The following is a 26,425-nucleotide window of genomic DNA, read 5'->3' as shown; positions in this document are numbered from 1 at the left end:
AATCGACAATAGCAGGTCTCTTCATATGTTTGAATTGGAAGAATGCTTTCCATTTACTTTAAACGAAAATTAATTGCGACAACTCCATAATACGACATTTATTGATTTGCTAAAATAAAAAAAGAAACTGAAAACAAAGCTTAATAAATAATAAATAAAACTTTCTGCTCATAATATTCATTTCAGTGCCAACATAGTCGACTGTTTGGTAAAGAGTGGGTAACATTTAAGAAAGTTAAAGCACATTTAAATCCAGTAAACTCTGCTCTATTCACATATTAAAAATATTTTCGCTGTTATCTAGCGTGCAATAGACTTTTGCTGTCTTTGAAGCGATACCACTGAAAATAATAACCTTCTTTTAAGGATTATCTAGCAATAGAGCAATAAGCTTTGAGTTAAATATATTCCTTTTTGTTGGAATACAATGAATCCTTATACATGTTTTCTACGTCAGTTTATGAGATATTCCTCTATAATTCGGCTCAAGCGTCTTCCAGTCTGCGAGAATAAACGAACATTAATGAAACGTTAGAGTTAATAGAAAGATGAATGGATGGATAGATAGATAGATATAAACAGTCACGTTTGTAGTACTAAACCATCTACCGGAAAACTGTGACGGGTACATCTCCATTCATTCCATAGATTAATGAGTTGTTTTTAATGTATGTCGGACCAACAAAGCCCCACACAGACACACTGCTTAATCCTTGTCATTTGTGACTACTCAGCCATTAAAATAAAGACTGAAGATTCCTTGTCTCTCCTGCTATTAAATAAACGGTTTGTGTTCGATGAGAAAGGATCGTCAATAGGTGAGAAGTACATACTAATAAAAAGCTATTGTACGAAACGCCTATGTTCTATCTTTACTTCTGAGACAAAAGAATGTAAATATATATTTAAGAATGAGCAGTTTGATATTGTAAGAATTTCTAGTTGTGCGTGAGGCAAATATAGTTAATATAGGAAATATAGTTAATATAGTTAATAAAGAATTTTGTTTGTGAGAAATATTACTAATAACTTTTCATTTATGACAAATAAAATGATTTTATTTTTAAGCCTTCTTTGGAGAAGTGAGGTTTAAAAGAGTTATGATTTATTTGAAGAGGGAAAGTTTAGACTATTTACCTGAGCTTTAGATAATTGTAAAGCTGAATATTATATATATATATCTGATTTATTCTTCGTTCAAATTTTATTTTTTTAAATTTAACATTTAATATTTACCAGTTAGTATATTTGTGTTTGATAAAACTCCTATTTCAGAGAAGATATTTTGATAAACAAATAAAATTCTAGTCAATATTTTTACGACACAAGTTGAAACACAAGCAATTAACACAGTATTTCATCCACCACTATACTGGTACAGATATGTAGATGACACGGTTGCGGGATTCAGATCTACAGAACACACACTTAATTTTTTCAATCACATTAACTCTATACATCCCAACATTAACTTCACATGTGAACAAGAAGAAAGCAATCAAATATCATTTCTTAACCTCAAAATTACAAGAACCGACACACAATTTAAAAAGAAATCCACCGAAAAAATCACCCATACTGGACTATACATTCCTTGGGGCTCAGTACATGAAACAAAACAAAAACTCAACATACTTAGAAACCAAATAAATACAGCCATAAAACCATGCTCGCCAGATAAAATTAACGATGAATTAGACAAAATAAAACAATACTTCATCAGCATCAATAAGTTTCCTCCACAAACCGTCGAAAACATTATACGCACACACCTAGACAGAAAGCAAAATCAACCAACAAAAGTAAATATATCTCACGAAATAAAAAATCATGAAACCATATACTGCTGCATACCATATATTCCCGACATCAGCAGACAAATAACCAACATTTGGCAAAAACTAGTAACAAAATATGACATTCCAGTTAATACCAAATTTACTCAATGTAATGTTAACCTTAAGCTAAAACACACGTGAATATGTTTGTTTGTTTGTTTGAATATCGCACAAAGCTACTCGAGGGCTATCTGTGCTAGCCGTCCCTAATTTAGCAGTGTAAGACTAGAGGGAAGGCAGCTAGTCATCACCACCCACCGCCAATTCTTGGGCTACTCCTTTACCAACGAATAGTGGGATTGACTGTCACATTATAACGCCCCCACGGCTGGGAAGGCGAGCATGTTTGGCGCGACAGGGATGCGAACCCGCGACCATCAGATTACGAGTCGCACGCCTTAACACGCTTGGCCATGCCGGGCCCTATCTTCATACTGCTATATCCATTACTAACTAATAATAGTTGTGTAGACTGATTTATTTATATATATAATGTAATATCTCAAGTTCAAATTGATGTAAAATACAAAACTTATGTTCGAAAAATTATTTGAACATTTTTATATTAATGTTATTGTAATATAATGCATATAATCTTCAATTTAACTTTTACTTATAGCTAATTTTGCATCATGAGATATTCCTGGTTATTTATACGAGGAATTACAGAAGCAAAACAAATATATATAGATTTTAACACAAAAACCAGACTTTACCCCTTTATTCATGTTCTGGCAGGTGAGTAAGGTATTTGATTTGCAGCCCGCGGGTTCAAATCCATATATTCTTATCCTTTCAGACGTGGAGGCGTTATAAAGTTACGATTAATCACATTAGTTGGTGGTAAGTATCTTAAGACTAGAGTTCTCTCTATATATGTCCCCGCCGGTGCAGCAGTAAGTCTAGGGATTTATAACGCTAAAATCTAGGGTTCGATTCCCATCGCTGGACTCAGTTATAACCTAATGTGACACACACACACTATCTCTATATATTCCTGGTGTAGTTTTGTGTGAAATCCGAATAAACCTTTATTCTTTTTTGCCACCAGCTTGAATAATAGAGGTCATTTCGGGTATTGCTTTTCATTTGAGATGCGTTTTAAAAAAACTAAATGAAAGTACTACGTCATAAACGTTAAATGATGATTAGCAAATACATATTCATATTGTGAAAATACATCAAAAAACTATATAGTAATGAGATAGTGGATTTTTGAACGTTTAGTTGGGTATGATACGTGTACGAGTAATTTCTTTTTTTAATGTGCTGTTTTAATTCTTTTATCTTGAAATACGCAAAAAAATTAATAAATAAAATAACCTCTAAAAATTACACCAAGCTATGTGACAGCATTTCTTTTCCCCCACTTAGTGGGTTTCTTTTAATGCAAACTTTTTTTAAAAATTATTATTACATTATCTTCTAGAGATAACAGCAAGAAATTCTGTTATGGAGGCTTTTAACAACTATCTGTAGTCTATTTTTAAGTTATTATGGTGTCTTATCTGCCAAAGTATCCATGATGACAGACAACTTTCGTATGTATTGTGAGTTTTACACAGTAATAGTTGGCCCGGCATGGCCAGGCCATGATATTACATTTACTTTGCTCTGAATCATGGCCTAGCGCGTTAAGGCGTGCACTTCGTAATCTGAGGGTGGCGGGTTCGAATCCCAGTCGCACCAAGCATGCTCCCCTTTCAGCCGTGGGCCCGTTATAATTTGACGGTCAATCCCACTATTCGTTTGTAAAAGAGTAGCCCAAGAGTTGGCGGTGGATGGTGACGACTAGCTGCCTTCCCTCTAGTCTTACACTGCTAAATTATGGACGGCTAGCACAGATAGCCCTCGAGTAGCTTTGTGCGAAATTCAAAAACAAACAAACAATAATAGTTGGTCGTGTAACTGCTTTTAAATTCCGCTGTAAATATACGTTTTAATTGTGGAATAATGACTGATACAACAAGTTCATGTAAAAACAGTTTTTGTTCAGTTACTTACATCTCTGTAAGTCTTTTACACACTGAAACCATGTTTCCTAAGCCATACAATTGTGTACTCGAACGACCTCTAGTGAAAACAAAATAAGAGCAACAAACATCGTTTTAGTATTTGCGTAATATTCATGCTAACTTTCATTAGCAATATCAAAATATATTTCGTAGTATTAGAGCAAGTAACGGTTCCATCTTAATTAGAAATGAGATATAAGGATAAGAATTTTTTGCATAAGGTTAATGGTCCGGTACATACTTGTGTTACATTGTTTGTTTAGCATTTGTACTTTTGATCTTTAGTTAGTATAGAAAACTTATATTCCGAGTGAAATGACGTTCATCAGCTCAATTAAGATGTTCTTAATAAGACAAACTATTAAAAATCGTCGTAATTATTTTTGAAAACCTGATTATAAGTTAATGAGATAAAGTTAGTTAATGAGGCGTAGTTCATGTGAATTCTTAGCATTTAGAAGACGTAGGTATTTAACATGCTTAGTTATTACGTAGTCAAAATGTAGATATGAACATTTAGATTCTAGAATAAATTAACTATACTGCAAGTGCCATAACTTAACCGATATTTATAATAAATATTTATTAATGTTAACCATGACTTAACCGATATTTATAATAAATATTTATTAATGTTAACCTATATATAAATTAATTGTACTGCAAGCTTCATACCTCAACTGACGCGTACCACTATTTATTAATATTAGCCTATATCCAAATTAATACGACTGCATGTTTCATACCTCAACTGATATGTATCAACTATTTATTATTGTTAATCTATATATAAAGTTATTGTACTGTAAGTTTCATACCTCAACTGATATGCATGATGATCACTTATTAATTACACTATAGGTGTCATTTTCACAATTGATATGCGTGCGTGGTCGTCCCTTATATATAACAAAAGATCGTTTACACTTAACTTGTTTTCTGGTTTTCATTCTGTATTAACTCTCGTTACTTAATGTACAAACATAATTATTTTCGCAAATCATTACACAATATTGTATTATGAGAAGTAAGAATCTTCATCTGGGAATATTCTAGAATTGTTAAAACACACTTATTTTGGTTATCAACTTCAACAAAAGCTGCTGATTTCAAAGAACTTTTCATTATGATATTAAATGATGTTCACTCAAACGTTTCTAACATTATAAGCAATGCATTTTACAAATGAAACACCAATACATTGTAATATTAACCTTCGTTGGGTTTAGGTTTCATGTTATTCTAAGAAAACTGGATTTAACTCGCAAGTACTTACAGAATAAGAGCATGCTATACGAATCTTGTAATATGTTATTAAGTATGTTACCTCATATGTCTCAGTAGTCTCTATTTATAGCATTAATAGTAAAGATAAATTATGTACAGTTAACGTCTTGTAAGTATTTTGTCATAGGAAGTTGTATAGATGTTCCAACAGTGCTGGAATTTACTGACAGCAAAAAGGATGTTACAGAATTTTGCTATAGTGAGTTGAAGAAAATTCGTTACTATACAACGTAGTACGGAAACGTTGACTGTACGTTATACTACAAGATTTGTGCTATTGTTATAAGAAGCAGAGGCACGATTTTAAGAGAGCAAATACATGGCTGATGTAATTTGTCATCTTGAAGGTTAGGGCTGCTTATATGTTTTACCTATCAACTATCGAGTGTCTTAGATTTCCTTCAAGCGCATTTGAAATGTCATTAGTATATTCTGCCGATTAGAGCAAAACTAAAAATCGACCGAGTAAAGACTATACGTTCAATCCTATGGAGTCCAACACACACACAGATCTTCAAGGAAACTGGAACACGAATGTCTCAAACATTTTAAGCTTCTATATCTTAAAACTAAAAAGTTTTGTCCCTTTGATTGTAGTGTGTTTATAAGCCTTAATTATTGAAATAAATTCATTATTTACTTTAGAACTTTAATATTTAAAAAAAAATCAGAGCAGCCTTGAGAAATAACAAAATGATTTATGTTCCCAAGCCATAAATTCGTTGTCAATTATGGTGCTACGATGGAAAGTTATGGCATAGTTAACTGTGGCAAAGCTGCTAAGGCCATCTGACACTATCCACAGTTTTGAACTACTGACTAGAGGGAAGACAGCCAGTGATCAACACCCTCTCACCCGACACCTATTCCAGGGAATTGAGTGTCACTCTTATAACGGATTCATAGCTTGAAGTGAAGGAAACCAATTGTTGTATCATTCTGATTTGAATCATACTTCCTAAATCCAGTATGCTATTGAAGAGCCACTTCACACCTCATAGTAAACTAATAGCATTACAACACTCTAACTGTCTCAAAAATAAAATAAAATGGTTGTAACTCAATACTTCGGTTGATCCCACCAATTTAGTAAAGTGTATACATTAAAAAGTATGTTGAAATATACTAGAAACATTTGCACCATTGAATGTACTTACTTTAGTATAATAAATTACTTATAAGTACAAATAACCATTAAGTAAATGCAATACCCACACAATTCATACTGTTTTCGCTACATTAGGATCATTGAAATGTTAAAGTTTAAAAAAGAACTCCAATGAGTTTCAATTTTATTTAAGTATAAAGAGAAAGCAGTAATAGGAGCTATATATTTCAAGATGTGGTTAACCCTAATGATGTAGTAGCAACTGTCTCTAACAAGAACACAAAGAAACCAGCAGGGTATAGTAAACTGGATTATATTACTATTAGTCTCGGAATATGTGGAAGTTTTTGGGTTTCCTATATTGACCGTTTTTTTTAATTGACATCAAATTGAAAGACTCTGGTAAAATTCCTTTTAAAGGAAACTCTTCAGTCTTGTGAGATTTGGCATAAAGCCAATTCTGCTACTCTTTATGGATGCCCTTGGTATAAACCTGGGTCTCCGAAGCATCCAACAACACCATTGTTGAATCAAAATCCGGAAAGAAAATGAATTCTTAAATTGAATGCTGTCAGTTTCATGTGGAAACGTGATGGAGAGAAAAACATGGTGGAATATTACGCCTTTAAGCTTACAATAACGCACATTATTTTTCAGAAAATAATGTCTTGTTTTTACTTGAAAATAAATATCCGTTTGCCAAAAAGGGTTTATTTTTCTTTTAAAAAACACAACTATAAGTTAGTAAACAGAGTGGTAGACTAAATGTGATTTGACTTTACATCATATAGAGCCACATATAGTTCACTGACATATGAATAACTCTTACTGCTATTCCACACGAATACCCTCAGTCCAATCCTTTACACCAGTCCACCAGTAAGTTTGTTTGTTTTGGAATTTCGCACAAAGCTACTCAAGGGCTATCTGTGCTAGCCGTCCAGAATTTAGCAGTGTAAGACTAGAGAGAAGGCAGCTAGTCATCACCACCCACCGCCAACTCTTGGGTTACTCTTTTACCAACGAATAGTGGGATTGACCGTCACATTATAACGCTCCCACGGCTAGGAGGGCGAGCATGTTTGGCGCGACTCGGGCGCGAACCCGCGACCCTCAGATTACGAAGCGCACGCCTTAACGCGCTAGGCCATGCCAGGCCCGCCACCAGTAAGTCTACGGATTTACAACGCTAAGATGAGGAATTCGATTTCCCTTGTTGGGTTCAGCAGATCGCCCGACGTAACTTTGCTATAAGAAAAACACCCACAGTCCTTTAGATTTTATAGAAGGTTATGTAAAGTCACTCTTGGAACCTAGTATCTATTACATTTAACTTCTGGAATGGAGTTTTGTTTGTTTTTTTTTGTTTTGGAATTTCGCACAAAGCTACTCGAGGGCTATCTGTGCTAGCCGTCCCTAATTTAGCAGGGTGAGAATAGAGGGAAGGCAACTAGTCATCACCACCCACCGCCAACTCTTGGGCTGCTCTTCTACCAACGAATAGTGGGATTGACCGTCACATTATAACGCCCCCACGGCTAAAAGGGCAAGCATGTTTGGCGCGACGGGGATGCGAACCCGTGACCCTCAGATTACGAGTCGCACGCCTTAACAAGCTTTGCCATGCCGGGTCGTGAAATATAGAGGGTTTTTTGTTTAATGAAAATGTGCGACAAAACTTAATTCGAGACATATTATATGTTATTGATATCTATGAAGAGATGTGAATGTGGAAAAACATTAACTTTAATAACTTTCAACTCACGAGTGACAAAATGATTAATATGAAAATCACACGACAGAGGGAATTAGTTTATAAACTAAGAGTTAATATATTCATGATAATTTATATTAGAATGACTACCAATCGCAAATGGAAAATTCGTTGTCAGCAAAAAAAAAGTAGTTTTATTAAAAAGTTAAGTTGTTTGTCTGTGATACAAGTAGTGTTGGTCTACAAAACTTTAGGCATGTTCATCTTCCCATAAGTTGATATGCTCTATATGTTGGCACAAAACAAAACAACACTAAGACAAAACAATAGATCAGAAACTAACCAGGTAAATCGTTTCAGTAGATATAAGGCTTTGAATATACAATAAAGTAATATTTTAGAAGTTGGGCAAAGAGATCATTTTTCTTAGTTAGTTGTGTTAAAATTTTGGAAATTAGTATTAATTTGTATTCCACAATATGTTTACCAGAATTAGGGTTTTGATATCCGTGATGAGCAAAGAACTGAGAGCCCATTGTGTAGCTTTGTGCTTATTGTTTGTTTGTTTTTGAATTTCGCACAAAGCTACTCGAGGGCTATCTGTGCTAGCCGTCCCTAATTTAGTAGTGTAAGACTAGAGGGAAGGCAGCTAGTCATCACCACCCACCGCCAACTCTTGGGCTACTCTTTTACCAACGAATAGTGGGATTGACCGTCACATTATAACGCCCCCACGGCTGGGAGGGCGAGCATGTTTGGCGCGAGTCGGGCGCGAACCCGCGACCCTCAGATTACGAAGCGCACGCCTTAACGCGATAGGCCATGCCGGGCCCCCGCTTTGTGCTTAACTGCACACAAAGAAATAAATTAAAACTTATGAAAACCATGTGAACACTTTTCTTTCATCATGTGTTTAAAAGAATGAACTAGTTAGTTTTATAAATTATACTAAACCTGTTGTTGAAATGTGTATATATGCAACGCAATGCACGACATATTATTGTCAACATAATACTACAGATCACCTCGTAGTTTGGAAATTTCAACTGTATGGTAAATACATAAAACCACTTTTACATCGTGGTAAATTAAACCGCTAACCGAGTTCTGTTGACAATACTGACTTACCGATCGTTCTCAGAACCTCTGATGGCGAAGTAAGCAAATAGCAAACAAGCACCTCGCCAAGCCTGTATATTGTAGTGTAAATAAAGTTACAAGAACTATGCCTTAAAAAAACAGACGTAAAAACCACAAAGACAGAAAGTCATAGTAGTATGTTAATCCAAGCTTATTATTTGGTTTTGTAGTGGCGTCTACATTGGGCACTATCACATGACGCTGAAACTTCCTGTATTAAAGATACATGGATATATATTGAACTTTATCAGTGATTCTTTTGTATGTCTTACCGTTCTCTAGTGTTCTTGGAGACCAAAGCAGCGAAAAACATTAGAAAATCAATAGGCTGCTATGTTCAAAAACTGGAAGGGAAAAATGCTTTGGTGATAATGTATGTTTTGCAAAGACTTACATCGCAGTCTTTAATTATCTCAGAAGACTTGACATCACTGATAGCTAAGACTTCAGGAGTTTTAAGTACACTCTATAGACATAATGGGAAGTTTCACTTGAAATACAAAAATATTAGGTAGGGTATTTTAAAAATATGACGAAAAGTCTTCAGTATAGTCGTTATATTAACATATATACACAGAAATCGATTAATCTGCTTATTTAACGTTAAGCACAAAGCCACACAATGGGTTATCTGTGCTCTGCCCACAAGGCACGGGTATCAAAACCCAGTTTCTAGGGTTATTATTTTGCAGACATATCGCTGTGTCACTGGGGAGGAGACACAGAATGAAACGTAAAGTGCTATTTTTGCAAGGCACAGTTTACAACAGTGTTTTGAAATTCATTTGTTGCGTGCCATAGTTTTGAATTAATATTGTTTTAAACAGAAATATTTTACTGAGTTTCTACTCCTTATTCTTTCAATGTACACCCGCCAAACAAATTTTCTGCCTTATATGTATAAATATATCTTACATTACCATAGACGTCTTTTTACATTGGATTAATTTCTTCCACACATTAAGTTTGGCTTCACGATATTATTAACACATTCATGCTAATTATTTCTTATAACGACTTTCATGCAAACATTTTACGTAATTCAGCAGTTTGTAACCACTAAAGGGGCCCTTCTTCCAACTAATTTATGTATGCGTCCGTACTACAACTGGTTCTTAGCATTGAAATTAGTTTAATAAATATTAAACAACTTTAATGTGTATATTATTTGTACAACCATAGACGTCTCAGGAGAAACAATGTACCTTTTATTTTATTATCCTATTTTTATAAGTTTTTTGTAGTAAAACATATATATTATATGTATCATAAAATCTAGTTCAATACCATTATACTTAAGCATATTTCACATTTCTACTCAATCAACAATAAACAATAGGAGATAGATTTTAATTTTTTTTCCAATCTATCCGGGTACTTTTCTTAATGGAAGAAATCTGTGTAAAACACAAAGGATTTTAAATTCTCAGGATTTTAATCTTTTTACAATAAATCGATATCTCATGAATTTATATTTCGTTATTAGATAATTTCATAGTATTTGCTACTTCTTCTGTTAAAATCTGGGTTTTAAATATATACAGTTTAAAGCTAACAAAATCTTTCGACTATAGTGACAAAATTATCTTTAAAACATCAAAATTTGTAGCAAAATTTGATATTCTCAATAATACTGAAGACAGTTTTTCTTATTTTAGTTCATTAGTTAACTTTGTGTTTCCTGTCACTAAAATAACTTTAACTGTGAATAATACTTTCCATTGTTATCTGAACTTTATTTTTCTTAACAAATCTACTTCTAACACAAAATATTTTTTGGAAGCGCCAACACTTTTACAGAGAACACTCATTAACTACTAAGAGTTTCAGTCACTTGAATTATTCAACGACTCGACTAGCTTTTTGTTGTTGTTTTTTAAACCACATTAGGATATGACTGATTCTACTTTCATCAGTCATATGGCATATGAATTCTCTCGTTTATTCCCAATATTTGAAAGTATTATTCACAAAATTTATAATCCTCAAAACTTCCATTTCTTCGGTTTAATTTATGACCTAGTCACTCATAAAACTTAATATTCTTCACGCATGCGCCTCAGAAATACAGTTTAATTTTTATATCCCCACATTAATACCTTAAACTCCATGCTAAAACAAGTAACATAAAGGAGTAGTCTTCGTGCCTGATGCTTTCGTTGCCTCAATATATTCAAGTGGATGACTATGTCTTAATAAAGTATTTTTCATTTTAATAAAACTCTCTTTAAATCCAAAGCTCTTTGAGTTTCCCCATAAAACTCTCGTTTCTAAGAACTAAACGTTTTTTAATTACTATTTTTCCCCCAACATTCCTTAGCCTTGAATTAATCGTATGATCTCAGCCATCTCACTCGTCTAGTTTTATGACATAAACCTATATTTATACAAACCAAAAAACATTCTAGACAACACTAGAGTATATGAGTGAATTAGAATGCTTCAAGTATATTGCTAATAAATGACTTCTAGCTGTGGCTGAATGAAACGTAATTCTCTAACTAAAAGAAGATGATAAAAGTGTTAAGCCATTTATATATAAAAGATAAGAGAACATTTCTGCGTCTGTAATTATCATTATTTTAAACATCAGTTTGGAATTTAAAGCTTACCTCTTTCTTCTTATGATTCCTGTATTTTTGCTCTTCTATAGCAACTTACTGGTCTCATATCATTTACACTCAGAGTTTTAATACTCTTTATCCAAAAGTGTTCTTAAAACTATCAGAAAGTTTTATTTCCTGGTATTTTTGTTTCCACATTCTTTGAATTTTCTTAATTCTTGTCCACTTGATGACTTTTGAAATGTTATTGTCTTTTCATAAAAACAAATCTTGAAAATTGTTTTAATCATTTCTATTTTGTTATGCACAAAGTTACAGAGTTTGTTATCAATGTTCTCACCGTGATGGGTATCGAAACCTAAATTTTGGCGTTATAAACCCTCAAGCTTTTCCTTGAGCCAAGGGGGAAGGATATTCTATTTGTTTATGTGCTTTCAAAAATATGCTTTGTTTTCCTGCTAAATTATTTTACGTGCTTTGTAACATAACTATTTATGTTTGATAGTTTAAAGATTGTGGTACTTAATGGGGATTGTTCCTATATATACAACTAGCTAGATGGTCCTTTAATACAGAGTAGTTTTCCTTGAAATTTAGCAAATAAACATTTTCTTTACTTTTTTTACCCTCGAAATTTGACGTTAAGGTCTAAGTAATGTGTCCTATCATTGGTTTATTTCATTCCTCAGTTGTTAGCTTCTCGTGGGACGTGTGACTCGTTCCAATGGTTAGCGTGCCGAGTTGTGAATAAAATAATCTAAAGTCAGAGACCCGATCCAGCTAGAGACATTTAAATTTTCTTATTTTGGTGCAATGTAAAATTTCAACCAATCTTTTTATTCGGTTCCAGGAAGCGGAAAAACCCAGTATAATGACATGTGATGATCGGGTTCAAAATCCCCGTTTTGTTTTTCTTTATATAAGTCTCAAACATGACGTCTAAGTATATTTTTCTTTCTTCCCAATTCGTCTGTATTTTTGGTAATTAGAGAATTTATCTTTATATTTCCTTTGATTTTGCATCTTACAATACCCAAGGTTGCACATAAGGACTAATTGCGTTCAAATTTACTCTTGTAACCTGTTACATTAGCAAGAAACCTTTAAATCTTTATTAATATCCACGATGAAGTATTACTTACTAAAGAACGTTATTTTAGTAATAGGATGATTAACAAAGTTCACTGTTAAGACATAAGTCAACGGATTTTGGTTTGTTTGTTTCTTTGTTTTGGAATTTCGCACAAAGCTACTTGAGGGCTATCTGTGCTAGCCGTCCCTAATTTAGCAGTGTAAGACTAGAGGGAAGGCAGCTAGTCATCACCACCCACCACCAACTCTTGAGCTACTCTTTTACCAGCGAATAGTGGGATTGACCCACTATTTTGGAGTACCAACATCTATTCATTCCTTTGTGTTGGGATTTCGTATTTTTTACATATCAGTTGCCTCAATTTCTTATTTACTAGTACCATATTATCTTCCATTAAAATCTAACAGTCATTAGTGCAAGCAACAATCAAACTTGTGTATTATACAGTATTTTTAAAACTTTCATTTCTAATATCTAATATTGGCAAAAATAAAATAAAATATAAAGCGACATACAATTTATATGTGTACCTTACATACCACTCTTACACATCCACTATCGTAATATGTTAAGATATTTTATTAAACACGTTAAAAGTTGATTAGAATTAGTCGATATCAAAAATATTTGTAAACAGTTATCAAGCATCGAAAACACCTGATATTTAAGTTAAACGAGTTAAAAATAAACAATGTTATTTGTAACACTTGATAAGTATATTCCGTATGTTAATTTCACAAGTGTTAAGACATTTAATGTTACTTCACTGTTGGCCAGGTGGGTTAAGGCGTAATCTGAGGGTCGCGGGTTCGCATCCCCGTCGCACCAAACATGCTCGCCCTCCCAGCCGTGGGGGCGTTATAATGTGACGGTCAATCCCACTATTCGTTGATAAATGAGTAGCCCAAGAGTTGGCGGTTGGTGGTGATGACTAGCTGCCTTCTCTGGTCTTACACTGCTAAATTAGAGACGGCTAGCGCAGTAGCCCTTGTGTAGCTTTGCGCGAAATTAAAAACAAACAAATACTTCACTGTTATAGTCTTCTAAGTTTTTAGAAGACACTGCATTAACAATACAAAAAAATAATCTATTATTAAACGCATTTTTTAAAAATTTGTTTCCTTTTTTGTTATATTATAAGAATGAAAGAGGTTAGAAAATACAAATAGCAACACCAAACATCATGTTTTAGGTTGTTGTTTTTTGAATTAAGCACATAGCTACTCCATGGGCTATCTGTGCTCTGCCCACTACGGGTATCGAAACCCAGTTTTTAGCGTTGTAAGTCCGCAGACATACCGCTTAGCTACTAGGGGGCTCATGGTTTACGGCTTTTCTCTGTTTTGTAGTTTTAACTGGATATTATTTTTAAAGGGTTTATGTCCATTTCAATTCCAGTTTTTTTTTGTTTTATTTTAGTGCAAAATTCCACTTTGTCCACTGTGGACAATCGAACCCTGGATTCAGGCATTTCAAGTCTGTAAATTTACCATTGAGCCATCAACAGACTAATTTAATGTTATGCTAGCCACTATGAGATACAGTAAGAAGCTGTGTTTACTATTAAAATGTTTTTTCTTAGAAACTTTAGTGTGATTCTGTGGAGATCGGCCGGCACACGTAAAAAAGAAAAAAATCCAAATAACACCACTAAGTTTGTTTGTTTTTATGTTTTGAATTTTGCGCAAAGCTACTCGAGGGTTATCTGCGCTAGCCCCCTAGTTTAGCAGTATAAGACCAGAGGGAAGACAGCTAGTGATCACCACCCACCGCCAATTCTTGGGCTACTCTTTTACTAACGAATAGTTGAATTGGCCGTCACATTATAACGCCCCTACGACTGAAAGGGCGAGCATGTTTGGTGCGACGGGGATTCGAACCCGCGACCCTCAGATTACGAGTCAATCGCCTGATGCTGCCAAGCCATGCCGGGCTTAACACCACTAGGAGTGCATATATTAAATTTGCAAACAAGTGGTTTTTAGTATTCGATTTCTTTTCTTCTTCTGTAGGAAATGAAGAACGATTAGAAAAAAAATGTGTTGCCCCAGCACATATCTGTGAAATATAACAGATATATATACTCTACGTCTGGGACTTACAATGCTAGAAACCGGGTTTCGATATCTGTAGTGAACAAGACACAGATAGTCCAATTAAAAACCTTTGTGCTTAATTGCAAACAAAGAAACGTAAATATTCACAATTTCAAGTTTAAGAGAATACTACATATTTTATTTCTTTACAAAACGAACGAAAGTGCTAAATCTAATAAAAACTAAACAGCCTCAAGTACTCTGTCGTACAAACAAACAAGTATATGTAAATGTTGAATCGAATTAGATGAATATTAATATATACACCTAATTGTAAGTTTTCTTCCATTTCCTAATTTACTCTGTCACTTTTAATGTGTTATTGCCTTGGTAGTTAGTCTTATAGTCTCTGTCTTTAGTGAAAGATTATACTTAGTCATCTTTGGATGATATTGACGAAACAGATAAATTTAGAAAAAGAACAGATCCATTTGAGTTATTATATGAGTTAATATTTTCATTTATCGAGTTTAAAAACCTAGTGAATTTTCATCCTTTTGCCTTTCTTATTTTTGTTTATTGGACTGGAGAAAAATACGTAATGTTAAAATATGTTTTCTAAAAACCTAATTTTAGGTTGATAATTTCTAAATTCCCAAGATAAGAAAGCCACTAAAGGAAAGATATTTTCTATAATGATTTACGTTTTATAAACGTTAAGACATTTAAATTTTTAAAGGTCAAAACATAGATTTCTAATTAATACAAATGTAAAATCACCTAGAGTTTCACCCTTGCCTTCTGCTCCTTGTAAAGTATGTTGGGATTTCATTCCAGGAAAAATTATTTGGAATAAAATATACGTTTAAATCGACCGAGAAAATAAAATGAAATCCTACATTTTCTTTGTGAGGTTTAAAATACATCATATTATATAGTAACTCCAAGTTACAAACACGTGCCTTTCAAATGTAACTAGAAAACACAACCTAAGCCTCTCTTACATAATCATGGACTTCTCCAATCCGCCTTTATTTATATTTGGAGTGCGTTTACTTTAAAATCGATTTATAGCGCTTACTAAATGCTGCAAACCAAATTGGTTTGGGATATAGCCTTATGCTAGTGAAAAATTTCACATCTATTTACTTTTCGACGAGTCGCCACTGACTGAATTAGTGAAGGGGTTCAAACTTTTTGTTCTCAAAATAATGACGTTGCGTGAACGCCATAATTTACAGGATTTCGTTTTGAGAAAAACCCGTTTAATTATTGCTTTTTTCTATTAGTTTATTTAATGAATAGGTGCATAACCAGAAAACATATTAAAATTATGAAAAATTACACAACTAAATACGGAATCAACAAATATTAAACTATATTCTTATTCGTAAAGACATTTTATTTTCTTGTTTAAATTCAATGTAGAAAGTGTAATCTGTTACACTGTTCAGCTCTAATGTAGAAAGAGTAATCTGTTACACTGTTCAGCTCTATTGTAGAAAGTGTAATCTGTTACACTGTTCAGCTCTAATGTAGAAAGTGTAAACTGTTACACTGTTCATTATCACGTTCGTACATTTTACTAACAACCCAACTTGAACACTGACAGGTGTCATTCGTGAAAGATGTTCGAGTAACACCAGCACGATTTCGTGAAATAGCCCTTGTAACAAAACGTTTAGACGACATTGACGTACCTACTACAAGCTGTCGTGCAACAAGCCTTTCACTGGACACATTGTGTCAAAAATGTTTGCTTGATGTCCAACATATATTTCTCTTTGAAGAACATGACAGTCGCTTAAAGGACATAAGAAATGTCCACATGAAGAAACATCAAATCACACGGCAATGGAAATTCGTTTTACTTCTCTCTTCTTTTCGTTTTGAATTTCACACAAAGCTACTCGAGGGCTATCTGTGCTATCCGTCCCTAATTTAGCAGTGTAAGACTAGAGGGAATGCAGCTAGTCATGACCAACCACCGCTAACTCTTGGACTACTCTTTTACCAACGATTAGTAGGATTGACCGTCACTTACAACGCCCCCACAGCTGAAAGGGCGAGCATGTTTGGTGCAACCGGAATTCGAACCCGCGATCCTCATATTACAATTCGAACACCTTAACCTACCTGGCCATGCCGGGCCCTCTTTTTTTGTTATTGTTTTAGAATTTTCACACAAAACTGTACTAAAACCAAATCAGCGCATATTTGGTTTGTTTCTTCTAAATATTCGCACAAAGTTACATGAGGGCTATCTACTCTATTTGTTACTGAACTGAAACTGGTAGACTAGAGAGAAGGCAACTAGTCAAAAGTTTCCATCACTAACTCTTAGGTTACGTTAATCAAACACTGAGAATTGCGTGTTATTTTATTACGTATTCCCCAAAGTGCGGAGGACAATGGACCGCAAATAGACTATAGAGAAGGCAGCTGGCTAAGAGTATCCACCACCGTTTCTTGGGCTAACTCTTGTTTCATCGAATAGTGACTTTTGACCGTCATTTTTATAAAGCATTTTTGGTTCCAACGTGTAGAGAGTATTTTTGCGTCAATGAAACGGAAAACACGAGCCTTTGAATTCCTAGTTCGGGTATGCTAACTACGAAGTTACGCGCACACCTCTTTATTTTACCAGGTTTTACAACACATCGATTAAAATATATCGTTTGGACTTCAGTTGTTTAAGTAGATGGATGTTGAAATCTTGCAAATTACTTAATATAACGCTCACATTAAAACTAAAGGCAAATCTTTACTCTTTGGAGATGGCAATTTCATGACCATGTTCACAGTTTTTTCAATTTTAAGATTATTTTATTAATGCACAAACTCAATGATACAAAAAGTACTTTTAAAATGTACCCCAACGTGTACTTTGCCCCAGACTGCTCGACAATTTGTGCGTCTCGGTTGGTAACCCTCATGTTTTCACAACACATGCACTAAATATGTTATAGCTTGATTTGATCTGCTAATTAGTTTCAGAACAAATTATTATCATTAACTAATTATAGACACACGTTGCGACTAATGACGTCTCGTTTTAACAACGTTTTCCGTGTAACCTGACCAACTAGGTATATAAAGAAAACTCCTTGAATAAGAAACTGAGAAAAACAAGACAGAACCTAAATCGGATTGTACATATAATACACAGTATTCATTTAGGTCGATTTCAACCTTAAACTCTTCCATCTGCGACGGTCAACTAGCTTTACTCTTCTGAAACAGAAGAAGGAATCGTTCCCTCTCTCAGCGAACAGGAAATTTTTATTCCCTATACTTCAACTTTCATCCATAATTCCATGATACACTAAATCTTGTTTTTTGCAATTCGTTACTCTCAGAAATTTGAATATGGAATATCTTGGCAATGAAAATTTGATTTATTCTACTTGAAAAATTATTTACAACTTCAAAGTGTGATGGAAGAGACTAAAATATTTTCTTTCGTACAAATCACAATAATTATTTATCTTCCATCGTAACTAAACGAGGTAGAATAAAAATTACTGTGTTGTTATTATTCAAAGTGGCCAGTACGGCCAGGTGGTTAAGGCACAGAACTCATAATCCGAGGGTCGTGGGTTCGAATCCCCGTCACACCAAACGTGCTCGCCCTTTTAGCCGTGGGGGCATTATAGTGTGGTGGTCAATCGCACTGTTCGTTGGTAAAAGAGTAGCCCAAAAGTTGGCGGTGGGTGGTGATGACTAGCTGCCTCTCCTCTAGTCTTACGCTGCCAAATTAGGGACGGCTAGCGCAGATAGCCCTCGTGTAGGTCGCGCGAAATTAATAAAAAAACTCAGAAGGAAGGTAAATGTGTCATCGACATGAAATGTTCTTTAGGAACTGCGTAAAATGCGGACTTTTCTGTAAGTGTGTTGTTGGTTTTTGACATTCTTTCACTAAACGAATCTGAGATATTTAAACTACGCATCTGTATTTGTATATTATCATCATATAAAATAGTTTTGAAATGTTTTTGACAACCTACATTGTAGAACCAAATAAATAACGTTACTGACAATATAACTGTTACATCATCCAGCACTGCAACAATTTGTTTTCATTTTTGAAATTGTTATATAGAATTGTGTAATTTAGTAGATTTCATTATTATTCAAGCGCATTTTAGTTTAGAAACTAATGTTTGATAAACTCGTCTCATCGAGCAAACATTCAAATTATATTTATTTCTCAGTCTCATGTGTTTGATGTAGACCAACCCACTTTGAGACTGATAAATTTTAAAATAGAAGAATACTCAATAACAAATTCAACATTATATATATACAACAAAAGTGAAACGTTTAGACCGGATTATGGCATTCTCTGGTACTTAATAATAAAAAAACCTTTTCAAAATATTTACTACCTGTTACTGTTAAAATAAACACAGACTGACCTGTTTTTACAATTATGTCCTTCTTATCAGGTTCCTTATGTAAATAAATAAGACAATTACGAGGGTTGTAACAGCTTTCATGATCTAATTTTAGGCTTACAAATTTAGTTCGATAAGCTTAAGCCTGTTTAAAAGAGTTAATCTATTAGAAATATTTTTCGTAACATTCTAAAATGCAATCAATTTGTTTAGACCTCGAAGAAGCCAATCTTGAAGAGGATATGTTAATTTACGTACTAATATGTTAGTTAAGTTCAGATCTTGCGTATAAGACAAAAATATTTACGCGAACATTGTGTACAAATGTAAAATGTCAGACCTGCATTTCCGAAACCATTTCAACCAATTTTGTACAAAATTAATAAATATTATTTAATATACATAATAACGCTGACATTGTTTTATTTGTAAGTGTTTAAGAAAACTAGCACGTTTGTTATACAAAAAAAAAATCTCTAATAACTTGAACTGTTCTTTTAGACATATCTCGTACATGTTTCAAGAGAACAGAGACATTGTATACGTGATAGAGGCTTTTTTATCGTCACTCGAATCTTTTACTGCAAGTTGGTTGGACTCACTTCTGTTTCTATAACACAGAAATCATATGTTTGCAGTAAGGTAAAGTTAGGCTGAAGTAAAATCTAGTTTCGCAATGTCATTTTAAAGCAATAACCGGCTGGACACGGGTTTACAGCACCAAGAGTACACAATAGCAGACCAAGCTTGGTTTTTACAGCATTTTTCGTTGCTCCTAGGTTCTTTCTAGAAACACTAAGTTTAAAAAAACCATCAAACTCAAATTAGACGAGTGATAAATAAAGTGATTAAAATTATTTATTCTGCTGATGCATCATCATGTTTTATAATCTGTTTATTATTAGCGTTCGTCTTTTACATGCTTTCATTATCCTGAGTATGTTACAATAGTGTTGAATAAAAACCATGTACATTTTCTTTAGAACCATTAAGCTCAACTGGAACGACAACTAGGCCCGGGGCTGTATTTATTATTTATTCTTCTATGTTAATATATAAGCGATATGCCAAATAACACTCCAAAACAATTTAAAAATGATTGCTTGACTGTTTTTGAATCTCGCGCAAAGCTACACGAGGGCTATCTGCGCTAGCCGTCCCTAATTTAACAGTGTAAGACTAGAGATAAGGCAGTTAGTCATCACCACCCGTCGCCCATTGAATGGAATTGACCGTTACATTATAAAGCTGAAAGGGTGAGCATGTTTGGTGCAACGGGGATTCGAACTCACGACCTCCAGATTACGAGTCGAGTGCCTTAACCACCTGATCATGCTGGGCCTGAAAAAACAACAACATAAATTTACAACCAGGACTGGTATTTTACCTATTCCATCAAAGCAAGCGAAAATAAAACGCACATATATATAATTGTTTCAGAAGAACAGATAAACGGAAAAGTATGTCATGCATAAGCTCTGTACCCTTGAAACATTTGTTTCTGACCTAAATGAAACATGTTTATTACACTCAAAGCGTTCAATACATAAATTGGCATACACATATACAAAGAACCTGAAACATCGATTAAATATAAGCTTTGTAATTTAGTTGAAAAATTAATTAAATTAACAAAATCGAGATGATGTAGATAAAGCATTAACTAAACTCATTCTGTACTTGTGTTAATTAAGTAACAAAAATTCATGTGATATTGTCGAAACGTTAAGCGGATAAAGAAAATGCATTAAATAAATAAATGAAACCTATAAGTAAATAAAAAAGTCATCATGATGTGTGTAAAGCACTAAGTAAATAAACAAAGTCATTATGATGTATGTGAAGCACTAAGTAAATAAACAGTCATTATGATGTATTTGAAGCCTTACTTAAATTCATAATGTATATGTGATATAGTCTGGGCATTACTTAAATAAAATAACCTTATAGTTTGGTAGATTATAAGCCATTCAAACTTCCAGTGTTTTTTGCGATGTATTTATGCTCTTCAAAGTGAAATATATTTCGTACTCTATAATTCCTAATACTTTTATTAAAATATCGGAAAACTGAGACTTAATTGCACGTCCGTTATAAGCCAGTCGTTAGTCAACATTCTGTGACGTAAGTACAGGTAGTAGGAGAAAATAGGTTAAATTGTGCATAAAAATTAAAAGAAACAACAATTAATATAATGTTTATTAACATTTGATAAAAACGTCGAAGATATCTACCATTATTCATATCATACTATAGTAAATGGAAAGATGGCGTGTGTACTATTAGTCATTACGTGTGGTTGTAGAGATCGTGATGAAACAAAATGATAATCATAAAAATCGCCCATTTAAAACTACCCTTCAAAGTGTCTGAATATTAACAATGACTGTTTCACAGTATTGGTTGAGCAGAACTAAATCTTATTGTACTTATAAAGCTACCCAAATTTCACTATTTCAACGAATATTCGTTTCAGTAAGCAAGTAAGTAAATGACTTTCTCAGACATGCGTACATAAAAATGATAAACCTTATCTCTCTAATTCTTTCATAAAACTCTTTCGAAAAGTGTACTAGAACACAAACTTTAGGCATATAATTCGATTTGAGAGAAGAGATACTCGTGAGTAGTAAACAGAATCGAGTATACGTGCGTTCCATACCTGGTATTGGTGGCGCACAAAAATGTAGTTAATAAAAGTGAAAAAAATACGTGTAATAAAATACTTAAAATTTTATAAAGACATATATAAATCGATATATATATACGTAGCTCAGCTTGCTAAAGTAAAATAGAAAGTTCTAACGCTACAAAAAAATTGAAACATGAAAATTAAAACTACACAAACTAAGTTACTTAAAGTGTAAAAGATTTAATTCCAAGTTTATCAAACCACTGTAATTATTTCAGTGTGAACCAAAGTAGGAATAAACTGTGAAACTGTATAGATTGGATGTTACAAACTTATCTAATGGAGAAATATAATATAACAAATGTATCTTTCACTTTCACAATTTATTGTGCATATTAAATGGATTTACACATTTTGATAAAAATGTTAGAAAAAACAACATTTATATTTGGTTTCGTTTTAACCAGCATTTCGTCTTTGCGGCTTCATCAGGGTTAGTACGCACAACAGTATAAAAACTATTTACTGTTCCTTATTGAACCCACAAACGCAAAACGTTGGTTAAAATAAAAAGATTTTTTTACAATTGTCCAGAGGGTAAAGGTGATTTTTCTAACCTCAAATTTCTCACTCTTTGATTATTTGTCTCTGACTCCTTGGTTGTACCGACAATATGGTAGATGTTTTATGAATCGTTGGTTTTTACGAGTTTTAATGTCTCGTTTATTCTAGAAATATTTAAGAAAATAATTTGATAATTATGTATTCATTGGGGTGTTTAAAGGAAAATCTACATTTTATGTTTATAGGTACAATGTACACTAAAAAAATTGTTGATATTGTATGTTTGTATTCCTCTCTTCACATCAGATGTAAAGGGTCTGCATGTCAACATGATTGTGCAATGATTCATGAGCAAACCATTTAAATTTTATTTTGTTTACGTTAAATGTTTACGATACGTGTGGATGTATGTTGATTTACGTTAAAATCCATTCAGCAATTTCTGTGTTCACACCCTCCATATCTTTACGTTTTCTCTCCTGTTTCGAAAAAGAACTACAATTTTTTTTCCACAGGAATAAAAACACAAGTTAAGGATAAGTTCATCTGCACCATTTCCGAAATAAAAGTAAATATTTTATCATACACAACCCAAATATCAGTTTTTGCAGAGCCTTCTCTGGAATCTTCATGGTATAGTTGCTTTAATGAAGTGTTCATGTGCTGTGTATCTCCAACATAAACATCAACGCATGTCTTTTACTGCAGCTTCTGTTTACAATATCTATCCTAAGACCCAAGAACTGAAATATAGTGAGATCTGAATTCACATATTTACATGTCAAGAAGATTCTCTGACTACTTATTGCAAAAAATAGCAACTACAAAATAAGACAACGAGCAACATAATCCAACTTTATAGTTCCTTGTTTAATTAAAATTATAATAATACTAAACACAGCGTTTCTTCAAAACGATACGAATGGACGAATGTTGTGGTTTCAAAAAACTAAGCTGTAAAGAGTTTTGAAATACGACCACTTTCTGTTCGAATACAAATATACACACACGACACAACACAGTGGCTGGATAGTAAAATAAGACGTCAGGATATCCATAAACACTCTATAAATTACTGCATTTTAATTTGTCAGATAAAATTCAATACATAATAATATGTGTTTACCGTACTTTCTTTATACAAAACATATACTAGATCGATAGGCCTATGTTTCTTGCGCTCAATTTACATGCATATATTGACCAGACATGCAAATCTGATTAGTCTTCTTGCATGTCAAAAATCAAGGATAATTGTTTGTCTTTTTACAAACTCTCAACCATGTCTACAATGAATGACAGTAAACCTTCACTATTACTCACCTTCGCTGTTTGGTCAAGGTAGCCTGAAGTCATGCCAATAAGAGGAACGCCAGTATACCCTGAAACAAGTGATGGGAAGAAGGACATGGGGCGGTCCACGAAGTTCAGGATTAAGGCGGGGCTGTTTCTCTCTATCGCCTCGCACAAAACACTAATAGTGGTTTGAGTGTTGTTCGGCAGAGTAACCCAGCGGGCCAGGAGTGTTACGTTCTTGCTACTTAGTTTCGTATCAGCCTCTCCCATGGCCCGTCGTAGAACACGACTGAGATGTGGAGCCGATGCCGGGGGAAAAGCAGCAAGAAGGGGTAGGACGAGCCCTGTAGCGCGGAAGGCTACGACAAGAAGTACCAGAACATACCAGTAGACCATACTCTTTCCTGGAATGGACAACATTTATTGGCCGATAGCAGTACCGAAACTCTGCCCGTAGCAGCCCAAGGCACGCTAAACAGGCAAGGAGAACAAAGTATGCCATCCGGCGAGACCTAGCTATCGTTGCTTGGGGACGGCATCCCAAAGCAGTAATTCGTCAGATAGTACTCGAACCAACCTTGGTTTCAAAGGAGGATATTCCTTTATTGCGATCAGGATCTCACACTGGAAAAGCGCCGTTATTCACAAACGCATAGTGAACCTTCTGTGACACATAGAGAGCCCACGCGTTGTTATGTCAGACTGCTGTTTTATCTGCGCATGTCTTAGCGTCCTTCTAGTTGTAATCGACTTGATCGTTAATGTTCACCGAGAACCTCGCCGAAAGGACGCCAAGTCGTTAGGACTTATCATTTACGGTATTAACGACGTTTTAATCAGACCGGAAAAGAGGCGAATACGTATTAGATATTCCGGAAGTTTCTTTCAACCAATTAAAACTTTTTTTTAATCTACTCTTTATAACACTTATGCACAGTATGCTGGTAATACTCCAGCTAAGCTTTCTGAATCAAAAGTGATAAAATTAAATACCACCGAATAATGTAAAAATATTCACACCAAGCTATTTAAACCTAACCCTTAAGGCTTTTATATTTTTTAGTAGAAGTGAATTTAAATAGCCTCTACAACAGTGGTGTTGAAGTATGTCATGAATAAAGGCGGTCAGGATAATAAATTTACAAAGGGAAAAAAATCCTACATTCTTTTTATTTAAGTTTTTAAAACACGTTTCAAGATTCCAACAGAAGATAACCATATGCCTACTGAACGTATCACTCACAATGGATCCACTTGAAGAAAAATTCGTTTTCTTCTTACAGCCCTAACAAGCTCTCTCAAAACGTATGTTTCATGAACATTATAAGTGGTAATGATAGGCTTGCATTAGACACACAGTTCAATTTAACTGGTTTTTTTTTTATATCGTAAACATTACGAACCTTTCTCTCTGTGTTCTTGACTATTAAAAAAAGAACTAAGAAACATTTTAAACGTGTTCCAACTGCGCATTGTTTTGAGATGTTCTATATATGTCTTTTATATCCGTTGTAATTTTTAATGTTCTAATAGTCAGAAGTAAATCAAAGAGCAGGCTACAAGACTCTTAATACAATATCACCTGAGTAGCTTTAATAAAAGTAGCTAAAAGACAAGGTTGTCAAGGAATTACAAGTAAATATTAATATTAATAAAACAATACATTACTTTCAGGTAGACAGAAATCCAACTTGTTACAAACTAATACATATTAATTAATTTGTAAAAAGCATTAGTTCCTTAAAAAGAAATTGTATTATATATATATATGACAAATAGTTTTTTATTTCTTGTTAATATATTTCTTTTGAACAAAGTATTTTAGTAATCGAACAACATTTATTACAATCACTAGTAGCTGCAAACAGTATTAGTTTAATGATAGAAATATGCCAGTCCAAATAATCAGAGATTAGTGAATATATATGTTCATATCTAAACATTTAAACTGTTTTTATTGTTGTTTCTGCTTTGCTTTAAGCCTGAACAACATACAAATGGAATAGTATTTAAAGGTCAAACAAACGATTAGGAAATTATATAGTTAAAAACTAATTGTTATTACCTTAAGCGTTAACCTTATATAAACTAGAAACGATAGCGGCCCAGGAATGTCTAAGAATCAGTTTAACATTTTCAACCAAATATATATTTTTCAAGCACAAATCTATATGAATTTGAATTTTAGAATTATAAGCCCTCATACTTAGCACTGATCCACCAGGGAAAAGCGCATTTCTCTTAATAATAAAATTTATGTTGATACATGTAACTCGTACATTTTTTTCAGGTTTATTTATAACATTTTTCTACAGATATATAATATATTTATTAATGAACAGAACCATAAGTTTCACGTTATATAATAACCAGTTCCTCAATTCATCATTCTTATCTACTTCTATAATAATCTATTTTGATTTAGCTCACCAATAATAATAATAATTTAACAATTATGCAGACATTCTTTTTATTCTATTTTTTCCACACTAATAATGTTGTGTTTAGTGAAATATAATACGTTAATACTTTAATTAAAACTTTAAAACTTGGTTTAATTAGATATTTTTTCAAATTCAATAGACAAGCTGTAGAAAATATCCAGTTAACATTTGAAACTCAAGGTCAAGGGATCGTAACCTCATCTGTGATATTGTTGTAGTTTGCTGTTGCTTCCTTATTCATATGTTTTAACGCTGATTGGTTTCTTTCTTGGTATTGTGTAGTCAAATAGCGCTACG

At 33.6% G+C, this 26,425-nt stretch overlaps 1 protein-coding gene across 1 annotated transcript in view; it reads right to left on the bottom strand.

The window, feature by feature from the left end:
* LOC143249275 (glutamate receptor ionotropic, NMDA 3A-like) overlaps positions 1 to 24,412 on the bottom strand; it is a 263,119-nt gene extending 238,707 nt beyond the window's left edge. The window contains exon 1 of the mRNA XM_076498833.1: positions 23,712 to 24,412. Coding sequence (XP_076354948.1) covers positions 23,712 to 24,104 — 393 coding nt within the window. The 5' untranslated portion in view covers positions 24,105 to 24,412. The remainder of the gene's footprint in view (positions 1 to 23,711) is intronic.
* Positions 24,413 to 26,425: the final 2,013 nt, after the last annotated feature.

The sequence above is a fragment of the Tachypleus tridentatus genome, chromosome 4 (assembly GCF_004210375.1).
Source record: "Tachypleus tridentatus isolate NWPU-2018 chromosome 4, ASM421037v1, whole genome shotgun sequence".
In the NCBI taxonomy this organism is placed as follows: domain Eukaryota; kingdom Metazoa; phylum Arthropoda; class Merostomata; order Xiphosura; family Limulidae; genus Tachypleus; species Tachypleus tridentatus.
The sequence above is the reverse complement of the archived record's forward strand: the minus strand, read 5'-3'. Positions and strand labels throughout refer to the sequence as shown.